The sequence below is a fragment of the Schistocerca cancellata genome, chromosome 7 (assembly GCF_023864275.1).
Source record: "Schistocerca cancellata isolate TAMUIC-IGC-003103 chromosome 7, iqSchCanc2.1, whole genome shotgun sequence".
NCBI lineage: Eukaryota > Metazoa > Arthropoda > Insecta > Orthoptera > Acrididae > Schistocerca > Schistocerca cancellata.
This window is the reverse complement of record NC_064632.1, coordinates 593,565,443-593,588,595: the sequence shown is the minus strand read 5'-3', so window position 1 is coordinate 593,588,595 and position 23,153 is coordinate 593,565,443. Positions and strand designations below refer to the sequence as shown.

Below are 23,153 nucleotides of genomic sequence, written 5' to 3'. Positions count from 1 at the left end.
TTATTTGTTATAGTCTTTTTCCTGTGCCTCAGCATCTTCGCTGTATGGTGAGTAGCAACTCTCCTTGTCATAATATTGTTACATTCGAGCCTGGATTTTCCATTGTATAATTAATCCTCAGATATACAAAGCCACTTTTATGGTTATGGAAAGAAATTTCAGAACACCATATTCATGGTACTGTAATGTTTTAGTCACTGTGTTATACAAAATACCTAAAGAAACCTATATAAAGTTCTGTGATAACGGATATATCCTAAAACATAAATTTTCCACATTTTGTATAGATTTTCTGTACCGTTTCATTTTGCTGCTTACAGAAAGAATGTTACAATATCTCATGCTTCCAACCATATCATCTGCCCATTGCTTTCTTATTGGTTGTGTAGAATCAGCAGCTGACACAACCTCCATTGTTCCCATCGTACCTCACAGTGATCATAGACAGAGTTGCTTCATAAAATTCTGAAGTACGCCACTGGCCCCAATCTAGACTGAAGCTGCACACTAACCACTCTCCTCCCCACACTCATTGTAGTTCTCAGCCAAGATAGTATCAGTTTCCCCTCCAACCCTTCCCTACTGCTATGCTTTAGCAGTAGTGAAACAGTGACAGCACTATCTTTTAGGATGCAAATCATATGCAACAACAGTAGCTAATAAATAAATAAAAATCACAATCATGATTCAGTCAAATTCTCGAACTTTTGCTGATCCTGCGATATAGTGATGTGTGTTGGTGTCATCTCCACAATGGGCCTCTCCCACTGCAATTTATTCTTGCAATAACAACATTTATTCTTGCAATAACAACTGCAGTTGGTTTAATGCAGTTGATTTAATTTGTTGCACATTTAATTCTGGTTTAATTTTCTTTCTTGTTTCATCTGAATGTCACGATTTTGTTCTAAAGCTGGTTAACGAGCTGGTGACGTTTTTCCCTGATATTCTAATACATGAAGAGTGACCAAATATGTCTTTTGCAACAAAACTCACTTTGGAAAATTATTAGTTTCCGCGTCCACCTCCATAGCACAGTGGTAGGATTACCGCCTACCACGCAAGGGGGCCTGATTCGATTCCTGGCATGGGACTGGCTGTTGTGTGTCTTTCATCATCATTGACATGCAAGTCACGAAGCAGGTCAGCTAAAGAGACTTACAATACGACTGCCAAAGTCCGAAGGGGATATCCCGGCCAACAAATGCCATACAATCATTTAATTTCATTTTGCCTTTGAATGTTGCCTTCGCTTAAAAAGCAGCATAAATGTATGTATATTATATCCATACATTTAGAAGAAATTTTATTGCAAACCTGATCAAATACAACAGAAGTTTGTAAATTGATAGAATTTAATGCCGTTCGCTCCTGTGTGTCACAGAACTGTCAGTTTTGAAGTAGAGCATTAGAATGTTGTAATGGCTAGTTATAGCTTTTCGAACATCCCTTGCACTAGAGCCATGAGTCAACTGTCATGTGATCGTTCAAGCAAGGTCGATACTGTATTGATCACTCTGGCGCATCAGGAAATCTTGAGCCTGTAAGAACCAAAGTGTTGCTACGGCCTACCTGACAGAATTCTTCAAAATAAATTTCTGTGGAACCTCAATAATCAAGGTGTCATTTGACCTCTATATTATTCATTTTAACAATATAAAAATGTTGACCTCAGCAGCAGTGGTTCAGTCTATGAATATAAGATGACCCTGTGTTTTTCGAATGACAAATTTGGGAAAAAGTCTCTGCTTGTAATTGGGTAAATACAGTAGTTTTTGACTTAATTTGTTTTGTCTTTGTAAGAGTTCGGCTAATTAATAGATTGAGTAGTTAATATCAGTAGTGGAGAGAGGGAGGAGAAATATAATGAAAAGAGAAGTGACCGCTCATCTGTAGTAGCAATGAAATGGAAGAGAAAATTGATAAAAAGTAGAAAACTTGGCTTTTAAGCAAAGGAAACTCCAGATAGGAATATCAACTATGTAGGAAAAGACAGATTGATAGTTACCATAAAGATAACACATTAAGTTGTATGCAGGCACAATTAAGACCCTTACATATAAACTTTTGGCCACGGCCATGGCCACAACCACAGCCTGCCGGAGTTGGCGGTCATGTGTGCAAGCGGTGTGAATGAATGGTGTGTGTTTCACTTTTTCTGGTGAAGGCTGTAGCCAAAAGCTAGTTTAGGTGTCTTTTAGTTGTGCCCATCTGCAGCTTAACATGTAATCTTTAGAGTAAGCAGCAATCCGTCTTTCCCCTTCCCAGGGGCTCACAGTTCTTTCCTGAGTTCGTGGCTGTCACACTCTGGGCCCCAAGCTATTGCAGCCCAGTCTTCCTTCCCTGGCTGCCTTTCCTCTCCCTCCCTGTCCTCACTTCTTCCCCATTGCCCCCTCTTTCCCCTTTCTCAGTGTTCTGATTTATATCGACCTGGCTATCCACCTAGTTCCCTGTTTTGCTTGCACTTCTGTTCCTTCTGCCTATTCTCTTTCATCTGTCTTGGTGTTTAGGTCCCTGCTTGAGAGTTGACCTCTACTTCTAAATTTTCTGTTTTTGGTTCGAGCCATTTGGGGAAGAACCCCTCCCTAGCACCTACAGTGTGGATTCCTCTCCCCCTGCCTTCCCCGCCGTATCCCCCTGTTATCTGCTAGGTCACAAGAACGTGTAGTCAGTCCATGTGGTGGGGCTGTTACACACCCATCTGGTTGAGCCCCCTGACACCCCAGGGTCACCCTACTGATACCTGAGCTGTCCCTCCCCATGTATGCCAAAAGTGGTTGCTTATCTTCCTGTAGCATCGTACCAGGTAGCCCTTGCTGTGGGTGGGTGGCATCCATGGAGAGAGCCCCTGAGCAGAGTAGGTGGTATCAGGGCAGATGCTTGGATCTGGCCATTCTCAACAGCCGTCTCTCTATATGTTTAAGGATCACTGAATGCTGCTTCATATGCCCCAGCAGCCTTCCCTTCCCTGGCTACACTGTGGAAGAGGGCTAGGCTTGCCGTCTTGAGATGATACACTTTCCCTGCTACCTCGACTGTACTGGGACGGATGGGGCACATTCACTACCACAAAGCCATTGTTTTTTTGTGGAGAATATCGAGTACAAGTTTGGTGAAGTGGAGTCTCTCAGTAAGATGCAGTCAGGCTCCCTGTTGATCAAAGTGTCTTCTGCCACCCAACCTGCAGCTCTTCGTGCTTGTGATTGTCTCGGCAATGTTCCAGTGTCTGTTAACCCTCACCAATCTCTGAATATGGTCCAGGGAGTGACTTTTCATTGGACATCATCCTGCAAACTGATGAGGAACTCTGGGTTTATCTGGAGTGACACAGCATTCATTGTGTTTGACGTGTGCAGAAGGGTCGCAAAGACAACCGCACCATTACTGATGCCTTCATTCTGGCTTTCAAGTGGGATACCCTGTCAGAGAAGGTCAAGGTTACATGCCACAGATGTGACGTGAAGCTGTATGTCCCATTACCCACGAGGTGCTTTCAGTGCTTGCGTTTTGGGCATATGTCTTTCCATTGTATGGCAGACCCTCTGTGTGGTGACTGTGGGTACCCACTCCATAAAGGAAGCCCCCGTGTTCCGCCACCTGTACGGTGTCAGTTGTCATGACCACCATTCCCCTTGTTTGCCGGATTGTCCCACTTACAAGAAAGAAAAGAAGTGCCCCGCCCCCCCCCCCCCCCTTCGGCACCTGCTGGTCATGGGGCTCCCAACCAGGACCCCTCTGCCCAGCGTCTCTTAGGCCGGACCTTCTACCACAGCTCGGCCACTAGATGCACCATCTGTGCACCCTAAGGTCACTTGCTGTCTTTCTGTTCTGGATCTTGCAGACGCCTGTACTCGCTCTGTGCCCTGCCCTCCTTCACTTCCGAAGGTGAAGAAGAAGAAGAAACATAAGTCCCAAGACAAGGTCTCCTCGATACCCCCTCCCAATGTGAATCTGGCATCTTATTTATGGATGTCACTCCATCCTTGTCGGTGGTGACCACTGACCGAGTGACTTGACCTCCTCTTGGCTTCGTATCTAACCTGAACTCTCGCCACACAGTCATCCAGTGGAATTGCAACAGATACTATCATCGCCTACTGGAAATATAACTTCATGTTTCCTCCTATTCCACATTCTGTCTTGCTCTTCAAGAAACGCACTTCCGTGATGACCACTCCCCAACATTTTGTGGTTATCTGGTGGGGTTTGCACTTTGATTCACGCTGATGTCCTTAGTGACTGGATCCCCCTTCATAACAACCTGGAAGTAATAGTGGTTAGAGTGCAAACAACTCTAGCAACCACCATTTGCAGTGTCTACCTCCTTCCAGGTAGGTCACTTCGTTATGTTGAACTGTCTACCTAAGTACAGCAACTCTCGCCGCCATTTATTCTCCTTAGGAACTTAAGCACCCCCATCCACTGTGGGGGTAGTGCCACTTCAATGGGTAGGGGCTTCCTAATTGACCAACTTATTACAGACCTCTGTTTGTCTCTCCTCACTGATGATTCCCCTACCCACTTCAGTGCCACTCATGACCTCCTCCCTGCTCTCTTGACTTCCCTACATTGGCCATCCCATGATGATCTTTGTGACAGTGATTACTTTCTGGTGATTCGTACCATTCCACTGCTGCCGCCAAGCAGACAGGCCCCCTGTGTTGGGCATTCCACAAGGCCAAGTGGCCTTTATATATGTCTGCTGGGCACTTAGACACTTCCCTCTCAAATTACATTGGTGGGTTGTACAAGACGTCTTTGCTGCTATTCTTATTGCTGCTGGCACTGCTGCCCCCCCCCCCCCCCCCCTATCCACAGGTCCCCCTTGTCCACTGGTACTGTGATGGACCAAGAATGTAGCAGTCACTGTCCAGGACAGCCAACAGGTGCTGCAGCGATTTAAATGACAACCATCACAGACCAACATGCTCGCTTTTAAGCCTCTCCATCCTAAGGCTTGTTATTTTATTAAGCAGAGTAAAAAGAAATGCTGGGAGTGCTATATTTCCTCCCTGGGGATGTATGCCTCTTCATCACAGGTTTGGTCCAAGCTCTGTAGCCTTCTGGGCTAAGTTGAACAGACCCTCTTCTGTTTCAACTTGCACCTCACTGAACCTTTCACTGAATGGAAATTCTTGCAGGCCTGTACCACTCCAAACAACATGGCCCCAAGTCCAGATTCCATCCACAACCAGACGCTCCAACACTTAAGACATTCCCCGGGGGCAGCGTCTCCTTAGTGTCTTCAACCGCATTTGGCTCGCGGGTGCTTTCCGGTCACAATGGCGAGACAGTTTAGTTATTACCATCCTTGGGAAGAACCCAACATTTCTCGGCAGCTACCGCCCAACTAGCCTGAGGAATGTACTTTATAAATTGCTTGAGAGAATGGTTAGCTTCAGATTATATTGGGTACTGGAATCTCGAGGCCTTTTGTCCCCATATCAGTGTGGCTTCTGGGGAAGGACAATCTCCAACTGACCATTTACTCATATAGTGAAAGCCTGTTGGATTGCTGTTTCCAAACAGCTGGCACATTGTTGCAGTCTTCTTTGACCTACATAAGGCATATGACATGGCTTGGCTCCATCAAAGTTTAGTTACCGTCAATGACTGGGGATTCTCTGGTCCTCTGCCAATTTTTGTCTGCAAGTTTTTATCTCATCGGCTCTTCCGGGTTCAAATCGGCACTTCACTCAGGACCCCTTGGATTCGAGAGAATGGTATCCCACATGGTTCTTTGTTCAGTGCCACACAATTCCTCATAACCACCAGCAGACTCGTAACCTCTGTTGGGCCTGAGGTTACCATGGCATTGTATGTCAATGATTTTTGCATCTGGTGCAGCTCCCACTTGGTAGTACTTGCTGAGTGCTGGCTCCAAGGCACCATCCGACAGGCCTCTGTGTGGGCAATCTCCCATGGGTTCCAGTCTTGTCCCTTCAAAACATAAGTTATGCATTTGTGTCATTGACCTACAGTACACCCCGACCATGAACTCTGCTTAAGCAAACAGGTCCTCATTGTTGTAGTACAGTCCCATTTCTTCTGACTTACTTTTGATAAAAAGCTGATGTGGCTGCCCCATATTCACCACCTAAAGACAACATGTATGTGGAAGCTTAATGCTCTCCACCTCCTGGCCCACACATCTCAGGGTGCAGACTATGGCTCTCTTCTCTATCTTTACCATGCTCTGGTCTTGTCCAGACTAGATTATGGTAGTGAGGTTTATGGCTCAGCTGCTCCTTCCACTCTGCCTTTCGCATTAGTCCCATTGACAGTCTTCTTGCAGAACGGGCATGCTCCCTGTACAAATACAACAGAGCCAACAAATGGCTTCTTATGCAGTCATCATTCGCCAGTACACCCTGTCCCTGTCCTCTTTGCAAATGAGGGATGTCTCCCTCCTGACAACTGCCAATATGTGGGATTGCCGATTGGAATGTGTCTCACTTCCCCTGGTCGGGATCTCCATCTCCACTCACTGGAATGCACCCTTTGTATTCCCTCATTCCCTCACACCTCTCCTACCCCCTCTCCCCCTCCCCGCCCCTTGGATGGTGCCTAGACTTTGCCCAAAACTGGAATGACATCTACATCTGGTGCGCTACTGCTCACAGTAACACACCCCGCACAATCGAGGAGTCTACTGCAGCTTGGCTTCCTCCCGGAAAGAGTCTACTGTTGTATGCCATGTGCATGTTGGTGGAATGTTCCTTTCTTTTGGCTCTTCGTGCTAAGTATAGTCTTCCAGATTCCTTAATTTTAATATTAGCAGATGATCCACAGGTGGTTGAACTGGTCCTCAGTTTCCTCCAGGAAAGTGGTTTTTATTTCCAGATATAAGGTTTTGCTTTCCTTCTGGAGCAGGGACAGGGTGGTTGTGGTTGGGATCTCTTCATGTCTTCTCTGTCTGGAACCCCATGACCACTCCTCCATGGAAAGGCTGTACTTTTTTTCTGGTTTTTAGATTTGGTCTCACCTTTTATACAGTTTGTTGTATGTGTTTTAACTTCATTATTTTGTAATTTTGACCCCCCTCCCAACTGGATACATCCACTTTTAGCAGACCCTCTTTGTTGCATGAGTAGCTTTGGAATCTCAGGACTAATGACCTCACCGTTTGGTCCCATAAACCCTCTCAATTTATCAGTCAATCACTCTGTCTTTCCCTACATTGTCAAGATTGGCTTTTAGTGATAAAAGAGTTTTCATGATCCTTTCTGCAGATTTCTCTGAAACTATAAGTCAGCAGATGATTGCTTCTGCAGAATTATTTCAATCATGTTGTCAAAGTACAAGCAATAAAGCAAGCATTTTGTATGCTAATTTGACATCAAAACAGCAGACGATGTAGTGTGAGCATACCACTTTGCAAAACACTCTTAAGATGGAAGCGTGCTAAACTATATCAGGCAAAAGTTATGGCCACAGTTTTTCTAGAAAGCTAAAAGAATGTCCCTAGGCACTGGTGCAAGTCACCAAAAGTGACACTTGCAGGAGCCACCATGCAAAGTTTGTGCAATGTACTTCCAGTTTTTATGTTAATCAGCTTGATAGCTGAAGTTAAGCACTGTTGGGTGCTCGGCTAGACCTTGGATGGGTGACCACATGGTGTGCCAAGCACTCTTGGCAAGTGGGGTGAACTCAGCCCCTGTGAGGAAAAATGAGCAGCTACTCAGTTGAGAAGTAGTGGCTCTGGTCTCATAAACTGACATACGGACGGGAGTGCCGTGTCCTGACCATATGCCCCTCCATATCCACTAAAAGTGACACTAGTGGGCTGAAGATGACATGGTGGCCAGTCAATACCATTGGGCCTACATGGCCTGTTCGGGCGGGGTTTAGTTTTAGCTTGAGAGTAAGCAGTGACTAGTTTTTGAGTGAATTTATTTGCTTCGTTTTATCTTCGTAAGAGCTAGGCTCACAAATAGATAGTTTACAAACGAGTGAGACACGCTAGTGTCACACTGAGTATCTATGACCAAACAACTTGTCTTGTATGGTCATTATAAATTATCTATGCAAATGTTCTTCATGACTCAGTCTCTATTAGTGAATACCTTGTCAAAATTCCTAGATTAGTTACCAAAATCAGTGTTCACATGCAGACAACAGGGCAGATGACATTATAAAATATGTAGATTGTATTATCTTGCAATGATTCATTGGGAAAAGAAAGCAACATCTGGTAAGAATATTGCATATGGTAAAACTAATATGCATAAAAACTTCCGATTATAAGTACATTATGAAAAAGAAAGTTGCTATTCACCATATAGTGGAGATGCTGAGTCGCAGATAGGCACAACAAAATACTGTCGCATAGCTTCTGGCCAGTAAGGCCTTGGTCAATAATAAATGACAGACACGCAAACACACAGACTGAATTAACTCGCACAACTGCAATCTGAGGCAACACAGCAAGCAGCAGCACCAGCACGAGAGTGACGACTGGGTGGTGATGAGGAGGCTGGGGTGGGGAGAGGGAGGGATAGTAGGGCAGGGGTAGCAGACAGTAAAGTGTTGCAGGTTAGGCAGAGGATAGATGAGAGGTGGGATGAGGGGGAGTGGGGGGGGGGGTTAGTAGAAAAAAGAGAAGTAAATGAGGGCTGTGAGTGCTGGAATAGGAATGGGAAATGGGCTGGATGGGTGAGGACAATGACTAACAAAGGTTAAGGCCAGGAGGGTTATAGGAACCTAGGATATAACGCAGGGAGAGTTCCCGCCTGCGCAGTTGAGAAAATCTGGCATTGGTGGGAAGGATCCATATGGCACAGGCTGTGAAGCAGTCATTGAAATGAAGGATGTTATGTTTGGCAGCATGCTCAGTAATTGTGCGGTCCAGCTGTTTCTTGGCCACAGTTTGTCGGTGGCTGTACTTTCACACAGACAGCTTGTTGGCTGTCATGCCCATGTAGAATGCAGCACAGTGGTTGCAGCTTAGCTTGTAGATCACATGACTGGTTTCACAGGAAGCCCTGCCTTTGGTGGGGTAGGTGATCTTTGTGACTGGACTGAAGTAGGTGTAGGGCAGGTCTTGAATCTAGGACTATTACAGGGGTGTGAGCCTTGAGGTAAGGAGTTGCGAGAAGGGGTTGAGTGGGGATAGATGGGTATATTCTGTAGGTTTGGTGGACGGTGGAATATCATTGTGGGAGAGGTGGGAAGGATAGTGGGCAAGACATTTCTCATTTCAGGGCACGGTGAGAGGTCATCAAAACCCTAGCAGAGAATGTAATTTAGACCATTATTTGTTACAGTCTTTTTGTTGTCCCAGAGCAACTGAATTCCATTCTCTGCCAGGATTTCGACTACCTCTTGTTGTGCTCCGAAATGGGAAATGTCCTGCCCACTATCCTTCCCACCCCTCCCACACTGGTATTCCGCTATCCGCCGAACCTACACAATATACTCGTCCATCCCTACACAACCCTTTATCTCATGGCTCATACCCCTGTAATAGAACTAGATGCAAAACCTGTCCCATACATCCTCCCACCACCAATTACTCCAGTTCGGTCACAAACATCACCTATCCCATCACTGGTAGGGCTACCTGTGAAACCAGTCATGTGATCTACAAGCTAAGCTGCAACCACTGTACTGCATTCTACATGGGCATGACAGCCAACAAGCTGTCTGTGTGAAAGTACAGCCACCGACAAACTGTGGCCAAGAAACAGCTGGACCGCACAATTGCTGAACATGCTGTCAAACATAACATCCTTCATTTCAATGACTGCTTCACAGCCTGTGCCATATGGATCCTTCCCACCAACACCAGCTTTTCTGAATTGTGTAGGTGGGAACTTTCCCTGCAAATATCCTATATTCCCATAAGCCTCCTGGCCTCAACCTTCATTAGTCATTGTCCTCCCCCATTCTTCCCCTTCCCTGTTACCATTCCAGCACTACACAGCTGTCATTCCACCATCACACCCAGCCTTTTTACTTCTCTCCTTTCCCGCTAACCCTCCCCTTCCCGACCTCTCGCCTGCCCTCTGTCTAACCTGCAGCACTTCATTGTCCGCAACCCCTACCGTACTAATCCCGGTAGCCAGCCCTATCATGCACTGGTGCTGCTGCTCAGTTGCCTGAGATTGCTGTCATGTGTGTCTGTCGTCTATTTTTGACGAAGGCCTTACTGGCCGAAAGCTTTGTGACACTCTTTTTGTTGCGCCTATCTGCGACTGAGCATCCCCGCTATATGGTGAGTAGCAACTTTCCTTTTCAGATAGAAGTTCCTGTTTTACAGAATTTGTATTTCAGTGACAAATTATCCAGGAAATGGATGGATGAGAACTACAAAATAAATTCAACTTGTCCTTTGGTCCCTTTATTGATGAAAATAACAATCATAAATACATTCAAAACAATGTATAAATCATTATTTTGTACTTTTCTGCTTACAACTCAGTTCAGAGTTAATATTTGTGCTACAAAAGACAATAGATGTGTATACTGTGGAAGTACCTATAGTGAGGCACGTTATGAAACTTGCAATAAAAATTGTTAATACTCTTATTGTGTACTTTTGAATACAGATTTTGTTTAGCAGCTATTTAAATCTTCAGTGGAAATTGCTGTACCAGTTAACTGGATCAGGTAAAGTTACATATCAAGCAGTAGTTTGAAAGTGGAAAAAAATATTTAAATATTTGTAAAGGAAAGAAAGCTGCATTTTCCTTTCATTATTTCTTAGAAGAGTTGTGAATGTAACGAGGTCTCTCCATTCTAAAAGATTTATTCAATAATAATTTGTTTTCTTATGTTGCAGCATGATCTACTCCCTCATATCAAACTAAACTGCAGCTGGGAGCCTGTGCATACAGTATTCATTACCTCTGGTCACAATTATAGTCATGGACAACTGTGTGTGTTTGTGTGCTCATACATCACAGTGTTGCAAATATCTCCTAAGTAGCAGAATGGGAGTGTTTCACCACTATTCATAAAAACTTGGCTGTTATCTTATTTGCATGTAACTGGTCAGCTCCATTTTTTAGATGTGATTTGTACAAAATACTGTAGATTAATGAACTTTAATATAAACAGTTTTTATAATTATGCTGTGGCTTTCACTTGCTGAGCTTTTCCTGCAGCCACTCCTCTGTTAATTCATCAAGCTCACGGACCTCATAAACGCGAGTCAGGTCAGCTTCCTTTTGCAGAGCCAATTTCGTGCCAGCATACATTATCTGCAACTCCATTTGGCTATCTGAAAGTGAAAATTGTTTATTACCTTTCAATCACATCACCTACAATTAATACAATATTAAATATTTAATGTTCCCAGTAGAATTGTAATTTATTGAAGAAACAGTTTTTGTTTTCAACATGAACACACCTTCTTTCATGTCTTTCAAAATACTTGTAAAAAAAAAAAAAAAAAAAAAAACTTTGCTGAAACGTACTTTTAAAACTTGGATCATACTGTATTCTGTGACAAAATATTATCTTTGCATTAGTCAGCCCTTAAATTTTGCTCAAGCTGTAGTGAGATGGGTAATTCATTTATCAGCATGTTTCAAAGTCAGTTCAGATTATGTTACTGCTAAATAATTAATATTTACTGTTATAAAATGCGATACACACAGCACAAGAAAGTTTTCAAAAAACCATTTATTTTGGAAAGAAATCTTTAGAGTGATGCAAATGTTAGTATGAATATTTAAAAATATATACACAAAGAATTTGTTTTTCATGTTAAAAACCATAATAATTCTTGTTTTTTCATTCTTAAACATTATTGTACCAGGGTATGGTAAAATTATCCATTGACATCAGGAAATTGAAAAAAAAAAGTGATGAACATTTGAATTGCAAAGGAATTTAAGTTATTCTGTCAGCCATTTTCTCTCACTGACATAATGAAGTGCTGAGGGTCATATGTTTCTTTGCTCTCATTCTGCATAGATATTTCCACAGCATAAAATGAGAGTATATATACAGTATTTAAGTGGTTTACAAGTAAATAGCAGAATTGCCACAGGTCTTAAGATGGGGGAGAAATGTCTCAAACATTTTGTGTCTAATGCAGAAATTCCAAAATATGAAAACAAAATTCATAAAGGAGTATGAAACATGCACACATGCTTCAGATAAATACAGAATGTGTATGTCATAAGTACTATTCAAATTTGCATCTTGTCATGCATACAAACCCTGTTACTTTAATGATCATCTATTCTGTTTAGTAAAATTCTGAATACTTTGTCCATAATGAATGTACACAAAAAGATTTGATTACTTGTTAATTCTACTAAGAATTAGATTTCACTTCATTATCAGCACAGAGATTCTAGATTCTTTTGTCTCTTTGCATTCCTGCAGCACAGATGGATACGAGGTTTCAACCTATTAGAAGTTAATCGTCAAACGATTTGAATATGTTACAAAAAGTACAGCGCAAGTCTAGGAAAGGCACACGTGATGACATTGTGTTTCTCCTGTCCTGCATGCATCATTTTGATGTATCAAGATCAGCAATGACACTGTTTTTACGACCTGAATTGGAAAGATACAAAAAATAATTTTGTTTACAAGATGGTAACTATTCTCTTAACATAGTAAACAAGGTTTCAATTCAGTTGCCATCAACACCTGTGCATTTTTCCATTGCTAGTTCCTGCTTTGGCTTCACAAAGGAGCTCTGCATTTCAGATGTTAGGGATTCACTGTCGCGTGTGTGTGTGTCATTGTCCCTCTATGCGCAGTGGCTTCAAATACTCACCTGGCCATCCTAATATAGATTCCCTAAATCACTTCAGTTGGTTGCCAAGATGCTGAAGGAACCACAGTAGCAGTCAATTTCCTCCACCACCTAGACATTGGTCTTTTTCCTTTCTGTTCTATTGGGGTGTAAACTGAATATAAATATTACGTTTGACAATGTGTCTGTAATGTATATTAAAAGTTCCACATTTCCCATTTAAAAAAGCTTGGAAATTGTTTTCAAGACAGTTTTCTTTACAAAGTCACTTCCTCTGGAATCTCTTCCAACATACCTCTGAAACAGATCACACATCTTTTCCTTATTTGGCTGGTCCCAAATTCAGATTATTTTAACATGAATGTATGTCAGTAATCCGTAACTGTTAAACATTTTTGTTTGCTTCTATATTTCTCATGGAAAATATCCAGTAACTCTGATAATTGAACAAATTTCTAGTTTAGAGCTAACTAATGCTCGTCCCAAATGCACTGTACTGGCACTGCAGCAAAGGGGACAATGTAGCAATGTTGGAGTGAATCAGACACCGTTTAATACCAAAATAGGGATTTTAGGTGAAAAGCATTAAAATAAGATTTCTGAAATAGTGTTCTATTTGATTTATAGAGAGTTTTGTGGGAGTATCTTCAGTTGACTGAAATGAATGTAAAAAACAGCCCATACATACTTTCTCTAAACTGTCAATCATCCTGACTAGGGGGCAGTAGAGTTGAATAGTGCTTTCATACTCAAGCTAATTGTTTATAAACATACCACCAAATGGCCACATGAAATATGTTTTGGTGTGTCCTTTCGGGTGACCTCTGATTTAAGTACTGCATGGTTATGGGGTACTTCAGGTCTTTATTTGAAAATTCTCTCTATAGTAAGAAACAACACAAGTGTCATAGATGTGCTACATACACTTGATATTTCTCTTCATCACTACTAAAAGTTTGGAATGCTGGTGAGTGCCCTTACAAAGCATATTACCAGCAGTGTTGACTCATTCATGCCACATTAATTTAATTGCAGTTAGTTAAATGCATGTTGGCTTTTTCAGTGATAAGCCCATTAATTCCAGCATGCACGTGAAGTGCAACATGAAAGTACTAGACTTTGACCGCCACCTCATTCTGAAAGATACGAGCATAGAGTGAAGAAAATATTTACAGGAAAATAAGTTTTATGCAGTGTGAAAAAGCATTCACCAGCTGCCTGATGGGCCACAAACCTCTTGCTGTAGATTGCACACCACCAAAGGCATGGGATTTTGCTAAGGGTGCAATGCCACCTTACTGCTCTCCTGTGCATTCCTTCCTGGTTATTCCACCAGTACAGCATTATCAACCTGCATTGGCACAGCAGTAGAAAAATTATCCATGATTCATATCTACAATATTTGTTATTTTGGTTTGAGCTAACCAAAGTAAAATAATTTATTATCTCAATTTTAAGTGTAATTGTTGATGGAATCTGTATTAAAATAACGCCAGGGAAAGGAATTTATACTGCCAAATTACATTGTAGGTTACAAACTTCTGAACAATGTGGGGCATTCTAGCAACTTAATTCTTCAATTAAAGATGTTTAAACCTATCAGTGTGAACAGTGAGAACTGGTTACAATAATTTGTCTCTAGACATATGCCTTCCCTATACACATACTGAGGTAAAATAATCTGTTCTACAGTAATTAACAGATTTCAACATACAATTTTAAAATGATCACATGTATCATTTGAAAACTTTAGTTGCTGGCAGTGCACACAGAAAAATGCTTAGCTTTTGGATGAAAGGAAAGGACACAGGTACGTGTGTGTGTGTGCGCGCGCCTTTATCCAACAGCTAAGCAATTTACACTTTCTCTATGTACATACCTATCTTACACACATTAAGGTATTACTGAAAATTAAAATTATTATGGAAAGAGCCTTAAAAGTGTAAATATTCTGTATAACATAAATCGCGCAGCTGTGAAGTGAATAAAACATCTGGGAGAAACCTTCACCATCTGGGAAAGGTATTTCTTATCACTGCAGATCTGCCGTCGATGAATAGCCACACTACACGGGAATGATTTTTTGGTGTGAAAGGAATGACAGCTGTTAAAACATAGCTACTGTTGATAGTTAATGGGCTTGATATGGACACAGGTACAGTCAGAGCCATTAGCAAGGTGGAGGTCAACTTTCAGGAAGATGGCACATTGGGCTGAGGAGGAGAGAATGTACTGAGGCTGTGGAAAAATGAGAACAGGATGTCTTAGCCGTGGGTCCATGCCATGAAGATATCAATGATCCTGAATCAGACAAGGGGTTGGGCTATTTGGTTGGCTAAGAAAGTACCCTACATGTGCCCATCAGCAAGCCACAGATTTGTACATCCTACCCTCAAAGAAGAAGTGGTTATGCACAAGGGTGTAGTTAGATGTATAAGGTGGGTTTGGAGTCATAAGGATATGGGAGAGGTAGCGATTGATAGCAGCAAGACCAGGAACATGGTGGTTGTTGGCATATAGGGAAGTGATGTCAACAGTGCTGGAGTATGGGATCCATATGGTAATGGGGTCAGCCTGGTTGACAGTTAGTGAAGGATGTTTCAGTCCAAAGGCCTCACCTTCCACACCCGCACACAAGTTCAATCAAACTGTAGTTGTCAGAAATCTCTCCTCCTCCTGATTCCTACAGTGCAAATATTTTTTTGTCACCAATCCTGCCAACCAGTGCCATCCAAATCCCAACACCAACCAACTGTGACGCTGTACCATTCCCGCTTAAACACTCCCTGTTTACCTTCCACAAATGCTTTATATCAACTTGCCCTCACCCTTTCTAGGTCCCTTCCCAGGACAATAAAGCTCGAAATGGATGAAAGAACAGCCATTCATAACATCCAAGACAGGCCTCGATTTTATCATTCTTTGTATGGACAAAGGCTGTACCACTGTCAATGATGAACTGCAGTGATCACCTGGCAGAAGGCAACACAACCAACTATGTTACTCCCTCATAGCCTTGCTGTAGTGGTCCCATCACAAACTTCAGCTTAACCTCCAATACCTTCTCAAATCCTTAATTGGATCCCAGGATCTCTCCCCCGAATCCATATCACTCCTAACCCTAATAAGTATGTAACACTCACCTCCTACATGCTTCCCAAATATAAACCCAACAATCATGGATGCCCCATTGCAGCACGTTTTTGTGCTCCCAATGAAAGAATCTCTGTTGTTGAGCAGCACTTCCAATCACATGCCCATAGCATATTAAAGACATGAACCACTTCTTTCATCAGATCTCAACTATCGCCACCCCATTACCACCAACATTCCCCATTGCTCACAACCTTGCCACCTTCAAACACCAACTATCTCAACATCCTAACTCCAAACCCACCACTTCATTTCTTATACATGTAACTAACTACATCCTCACACATAGCTACTTCCCTGTTAAGGGGTAGATATATGCGGTACAGCAATAAGCACCTACATAGCATCCTGCCATGCCAACCTCTTTATGGGCCAACTAAAAGAAACTTTGCAGACTACTCAAAATCCCAAACCCTTTGTTTGGTCCAGGTTCATTGATGATATGTTCCTGAGCTGAACTCGGGACCAAGATATCCTATCCTCATTCTTCCACAGCCTTAACATCTTCTCTCCCATCCACTCCATCTGGTTCTCCTCAGTGTTGACTTCCTTATCTCAAATGGCTCCACTGTCTATCCCTCTGCCCATATTAAGCATTTTGATAGCTGTCATTCCTTCCACACAAAAAAAATAACACCCATAGTCAGGCAACCAATGGACAGCACATCTGCAGTGACAAACAATCCCCTTTCAAAGTATGGTAAAGCTCTAAGACCTTCACGAACATGGTCCACAAACAGATTTCCTACGCCATGTCCACACATGCTTCAAATTCTCTGACCATCCCTAAGAACCAGCTTCAAAGTAGCAACCCCTTATCACTGAGTATGATCCCAGACTGGAAAAACTGAACAATATCCTTCACCAGATCTTAACTACTTATCATGCCCTTACTCTGCTTCCCATCACTCCCAAAGTAGTAAGATCTCTCGTGTTCAGCCAAGTTGTTTTTTTTCCCATGTTATGTGCAATATTTAAACTCTGAAAAACAAACGAGCACTGAAGTGCATAACGGGCATAAGGAATTGAACTTGGCTATACACATCACTGAGAGACCAACAATAATTCACAATCTGGTTGGAGTCTCAGTAACAAGTGCCCATAACAGCATATCTTAACACCTGACGAAGACAGCTGAATTTGTTGTTGATATATTGAGCATAAAATGGAAACAATAAATCTTCAGAACACCCGGAAGCACATCTTTAATCCTGACATTGTATTCTTCCACCCACCCAATCTATGCAATATCCTAGTACATTATTAAGTGACACCTACTTCCAGCCCACTGCCACATGGGTCATACACCTGTGGAAGACCTGCCTGCTGTAACCACTCAGCACATCCTACTCTAGTCCCGACACAGGCTTATCCTATCCTATCAGAGGCAGTGCGATCTATGAAAAGTCATATTATATACCAATTCTGCTGCAGTTTCTACACAGTATTTTGTGTGGGCAAGACCGCCAACCAGCTGTCCACGGGGCTAAATTGCCTCTGGCAAACTGTGACCAAGAGCAGAGTTGACAATACGAGGTTAAACAGGCAGCTGAGCATAGCATGGTCACTGCTTCACATTCTGTGCTATCTGACTCCCCGCCCCCCCTCCCCCTCCACCAAAACCAGATTTTCTGAATTATGTAGATGGGAGCTGTCTTTGCAACAAATCTATTGATCCTATAATTGTCCTGGCCCCAGTATCTGCAAACCCTCTCCTCCACACCCAACTAACATCACTCATCCCGCACCCTACATCTGCATCTTTGCTGCAATCTCTTCTTCCTCTGTTCTGTCTCCCAATACAATACAATCCAAGCCACTGCACTTTGCATCATTTTGTGCTGTTACTCATGGCGCATCCCTATTCAGTGCACTTGCTACCTCTCTTTCCTACATTTTTTTCCATACACCAGTTGCCCCCTCCTACCACCTGTCAGCTGCCCTTCCCTAACCCACCCTCCTACTACCTGCTTCCTTTTTTCTTTTGCTCACTCCAGCTGATAAAATGCTCACCTGTAGATGAGCTGCAATTATGCCGCAATAGCCCAGCCTCCATCAGGCCAGGGACTCCATCAGGCCCTGGAATCTTCTTGGTTATATGGTAGTGGCTTCAGCTGTTTCTCAATGCTGTGGCATTAATATCTACATCACTCACCTTACTCACCTTTTCAGTGTTACATGAATTAAACTGAGGCAGTAATCCTGCATTTTCCTTAGCAAATAAACATTTGAAAACGAAATTCAGCATTTCTGTTTTTGCTTTCCTATTCTCCTTGGATGAACCCTGCCATTTTGAGTTTCTCTTTGAGGTATCATACATCTGTGTATTTATCTAGGTTTATTGGCTCAAATGGCTCTGAGCACTATGGGACTTAACATCTATGGTCATCAGTCCCCTAGAACTTAGAACTACTTAAACCTAACTAACCTAAGGACATCACACAACACCCAGCCATCACGAGGCAGAGAAAATCCCTGACCCCGCCGGGAATCGAACCCGGGAACCCGGGCATGGGAAGCGAGAACCCTACCGCACGACCACGAGCTGCGGGCCCTAGGTTTATTAGTCTGCAAAAATTGTACTGTCAGAGTAACAGAAAAGAAATTTTGAAGGTTCATTTCTTAGTATTTTTTGAATAATGGTCTGCTTTCCAAGCTATACAGCTGCAGAACAGTTAATTTTCCCCACTAGGACATACGATATTTATAATTCAAAAGACAATAGTAGGTGTACACTTCTATATTCATGGTGCTTGGAACCATGGCCAGTTATATAGCTCGAGTAACACTATACAGGTAATAGATGTAAGTATTGTAAAGGGGCAATGACGACAACGTGTCATGTTCCAGAGAAGTGTGCGCTCACAGGTTGCAATGGAGGAAATATTGTACAAAAAGGAAGACAGCTATCAAGTGCCGTATATTTCTGTGTTGCATTATCACAGAATTAATGTTTAATTAAGTGATATGAAGTCAGAAAACAGAACTGTGCTTTATTTCAAGCCTGCTCATTTATTGATTTGGGATATACCAGATGAAAGATTCAACAAAATATTAGAATTCATAGTGATGCAAGATGGCCATCTTCTGCAGCAGCTGTTATGTAAGTAACACATTTTATTTAGCATTTCTGTCTTAAGTTACTCCAAATTAAGAATAAGGTAATTTGATAGATAAAAAAATCTACTCACCAAGTGGCAGCAGAAAAAAAACACACACACACACACACACAGACCATTACAAGTGTTCTACTGCCGCTTAGTGAGTAGATTTTTTTACCTATTCAAGTACCTTATTTTGTCAAAAATTGATTGTTTTTGTTCCAAATTAAGAATGTTATGAAAAACATTCATGATATGGTCTACCAGATGATTTACCGGTAAAGTAAAACACTTCCAGTGAAAAATTTTATTTAAAGAATGATTAAGAAAAGAAAAAACTATGAAAATCTGAAATCCAATCCTCCCCCCCAGTTCCACCCTTACATGTCACACAAGAAAACTGGCAGCCACTGTGCTTCTGTTATATCGTAATTTCTCTGATTCTACGGTTGTGTTTGCTGCATGGTATGTTTCAAAAGGAAAACAGAATCTTTTACAGTCCTTCAAATAACAGTACCTATCACTGGAGTTTGTTGAGCATCTATGAAATTACTGTGTGACACAAATAAATTTATCATTAAACTTGTGTTCATTCATTGTGAAGATAACACTACAAGTGTTGTGCAAGGTACACCTGTTATGGAGGAACTACAAGGGTCATACAGTAATTAAGAGAGACAAAATGGTCTGGGGAAAAAACTGTTAGTAGGGCAAGTTTCTTACTTCTATGGTTTTAAGTTGGCATCACAGGGATGAGCCCTGATCAGCTGATGTATCAACATTGTTTTGTTTATAACCTCAAAAATACATTTCAGGATGGTGAGTCCACTTGAAATGTCCACATTAGTTGAACAACATTTCGTTATTCATTGTTTACTTGCTGATGGCGAGAAACCAGTGAATATGAAGTGTAGAACATCTAAAGTTTATGGTGACTATTGTTTGAATCGTGTAAATTTTTACAAGTGGGTAGAGCAGTGTGGTTCATGGTGTGGGTTCCTGTAGTCATGTCCTAGTTCATGAACCACGGGCAACATATGAGTGGCCAAGTAAGTGGTCCCGACAGTCAGGATACCAGTTACTTTGGAATAAGGCTGGGCATCTCGGACATATTCTGAGTTGTGGTCACCTTTGTGCTCATATGGCAAAGACTACCAAATCCACCGGTTAGTCCCTCAGCTGTTAGGGGTAAAACCCAATGGGACTCGGGGCAAGTAAGGCTAGCAACCTGCTTCCCTGGTACTTTAAATATGATGCTGGCAACAATCAGAGCAAAATGCCTCGGACCTTTGGAGGTGACGGAGTCCCACCTCTAACTGACAAACCAGGGACTCCTAAGATACGACGTGGCAAACAAATGGTAATGAGATGGGGAGCTATTAATATCAATGGGGGCTACTCTGGGAAGAAGGTAGAGCTGGCAGAGGCTGCAAGTAAGATGGGGCTGGACGTTTTAGCTGTTAGTGACATTCGGGTAAGGGGTGAGAAAGAAGAGGAAGTGGGAGAATACAAGGTCTACCTGTCAGGAGTCAAAGCAGGAATAGCACAATGGGGTGTAGGGCTTTACATCAGGAAAGAAATGGAACCCAGCGTAGTTGCAATAAGGTATGTAAACGAACGACTGATGTGCATAGATTTGACAGTGTCTAGCAAGAAAATTAGGATTGTGTCAGTATATTCGCATTGTGAAGGGACAGATCAAGATAAGATGGATAGTTTTTATGAGGCACTCAGTGATGTAGTTGTTAGAGTAAAGGACAAGGACAGTGTTCTGCTCATGGGTGATTTTAACGCCAGGATTGGAAATCGAACAGAAGGGTATGAAAAGGTTATGGGTAAATTTGGAGAGGATATGGAGGCCAACAGGAACGGGAAACAACTCTTGGATTTCTGTGCCAGTATGGGCTTAGTAATCACAAACTCCTTTTTTAAACATAAGAACATTCACCGGTATACTTGGGAAGGCAGGGGAACCAGATCTGTCATTGACTATATAATAACAGATCAGGAATTCAGGAGATTCTTTGATGACATTGATCATTATTTAATCTGCAGTGAAATTGGGATTGTGAGGCCGAAAGTGCAGGAGGTCAGGTCCATATGTAGGAGGATAAGAGTGGAGAAACTTCAGGATAAGGAAATCAGGCACAAGTACATAACAGCGATCTCAGAAAGGTACCAGTTAGTTGAATGTAGTCAATTACAGTCATTGGAAAAGGAATGGACAAGGTACAGGGACACAGTACTAGAAGTGGCTAAAGAATGTCTTGGAACAGTAGTGTGTAAAAGTAGGATGAAGCAAACAGCTTGGTGGAATGGTACAGTCAAGGCAGCCTGTAAAAGGAAAAAGAAGGCGTATCAAAAATGGCTACATACCAGAACCCAGGTAGACAGAGTAAGTTATGTTGAAGAAAGAAACAAAGCCAAACAGATAATTGCAGCATCCAAGAAGAAATCGTGGGAAGACTTTGGAAACAGGTTGGAGACTATGGGTCAAGTTGCTGGAAAACCATTCTGGAGTGTAACTAGCAGTCTTCGAAAGGGAGGTAAGAAGGAAATGACAAGTATTTTGGACAGGTCAGGAAAACTGCTGGTGAATCCTGTGGATGCCTTGGGCAGATGGAGGGAATATTTTGAAGAGTTGCTCAATGTAGGTGAAAATGCGATCAGTAATGTTTCAGAGATTTCGAGGTAGAATGGGATAGGAATGATGATGGAAATAGGATCACATTTGAGGAAGTGGAAAAAATGGTCAATAGATTGCAGTGCAATAAAGTGGCTGGGGTGGATGAAATTAAGTCGGAACTCATCAAATACGGTGGAATGTCAGGTCTTAAATGGCTACACAGGATAATTGAAATGGCCTGGGAGTCAGGACAGGTTCCATCAGACTGGACAAAAGCAGTAATCACACCAATCTTTAAACATGGAAACAGAAAAGATTGTAACAACTACAGAGGTATCTCTTTAATCAGCGTTGTGGGTAAAATCTTCTCAGGTATTGTTGAAAGGAAAGTGTGAGTATTACTTGAGGACCAATTGGATGAAAATCAGTGTGGGTTTAGGCCTCTTAGAGGTTGTCAGGACCAGATCTTTAGCTTACGGCAAATAATGGAGAAGTGTTATGAGTGGAACAGGGAATTGTATCTATGCTTTATAGATCTAGAAAAGGCATATGACCGGGTTCCTAGGAGGAAGTTATTGTCTGTTCTACGAGATTATGGAATAGGAGGCAAACTTTTGCGAGCAATTTAAGGTCTTTACATGGATAGTCAGGCAGCAGTTAGAGTTGACGGTAAATTGAGTTGATGGTTCAGAGTAGTTTCAGGGGTAAGACAAGGCTGCAACCTGTCTCCACTGTTGTTCATATTATTCATGGATCATATGTTGCAAACAATAGACTGGCTGGGTGAGATAAGATATGTGAACACAAAATAAGCAGTCTTGCATATGCCGATGACTTAGTTGTGATGGCAGATTCGATTGAAAGTTTGCAAAGTAATATTTCAGAGCTAGATCAGAAATGTAAGGACTATGGTATGAAGATTAGCATCTCCAAAATGAAAGTAATGTCAGTGGGAAAGAAATGTAAATGGATTGAGTGCCAAATAGGAGGAACAAAGTTAGAACAGGTGGACGGTTTCAAGTACTTAGGATGCATATTCTCACAGGATGGCAACATAGTGAAAGAACTGGAAGCGAGGTGTAGCAAAGCTAATGTAGTGAGCGCTCAGCTACGATCTACTCTCTTTTGCAAGAAGGAAGTCAGTACCAAGACTAAGTTATCTGTGCACTGTTCAATCTTTCGACCAACTTTGTTGTATGGGAGCGAAAGCTGGGTGGATTCAGGTTACCTTATAAACAAGGTTGAGGTTACGGATATGAAAGTAGCTAGGATGATTGCAGGTACTAGTAGATGGAAACAATGGCAGGAAGCTGTCCACAATGAGGAAATCAAAGAAAAACTGGGTATGAACTCTATAGATGTAGCAGTCAGGGCGAACAGGCTTAGATGGTGGGGTCATGTTACACGCATGGGAGAAGCAAGGTTACCCAAGAGACTCATGGATTCAGCAGTAGAGGGTAGGAGGAGTCGGGGCAGACCGAGGAGAAGGTACCTGGATTCGGTTAAGAATGATTTTGAAGTAATAGGTTTAACATCAGAAGAGGCACCAATGTTA

The 23,153-nt window shown here is 42.2% G+C and overlaps 2 protein-coding genes across 2 annotated transcripts in view; one reads left to right on the top strand and one right to left on the bottom strand.

Moving 5' to 3' along the window:
* Positions 1–11,073, top strand: part of LOC126092017 (protein cornichon) — a 70,074-nt gene extending 59,001 nt beyond the window's left edge. Inside the window, exon 5 of the mRNA XM_049907404.1 lies at positions 10,784–11,073. Coding sequence (XP_049763361.1) covers positions 10,784–10,811 — 28 coding nt within the window. The 3' untranslated portion in view covers positions 10,812–11,073. The remainder of the gene's footprint in view (positions 1–10,783) is intronic.
* LOC126092018 (glia maturation factor beta) overlaps positions 10,317–23,153 on the bottom strand; it is a 38,845-nt gene continuing 26,008 nt past the window's right edge. Inside the window, exon 5 of the mRNA XM_049907405.1 lies at positions 10,317–11,224. Coding sequence (XP_049763362.1) covers positions 11,085–11,224 — 140 coding nt within the window. The 3' untranslated portion in view covers positions 10,317–11,084. The remainder of the gene's footprint in view (positions 11,225–23,153) is intronic.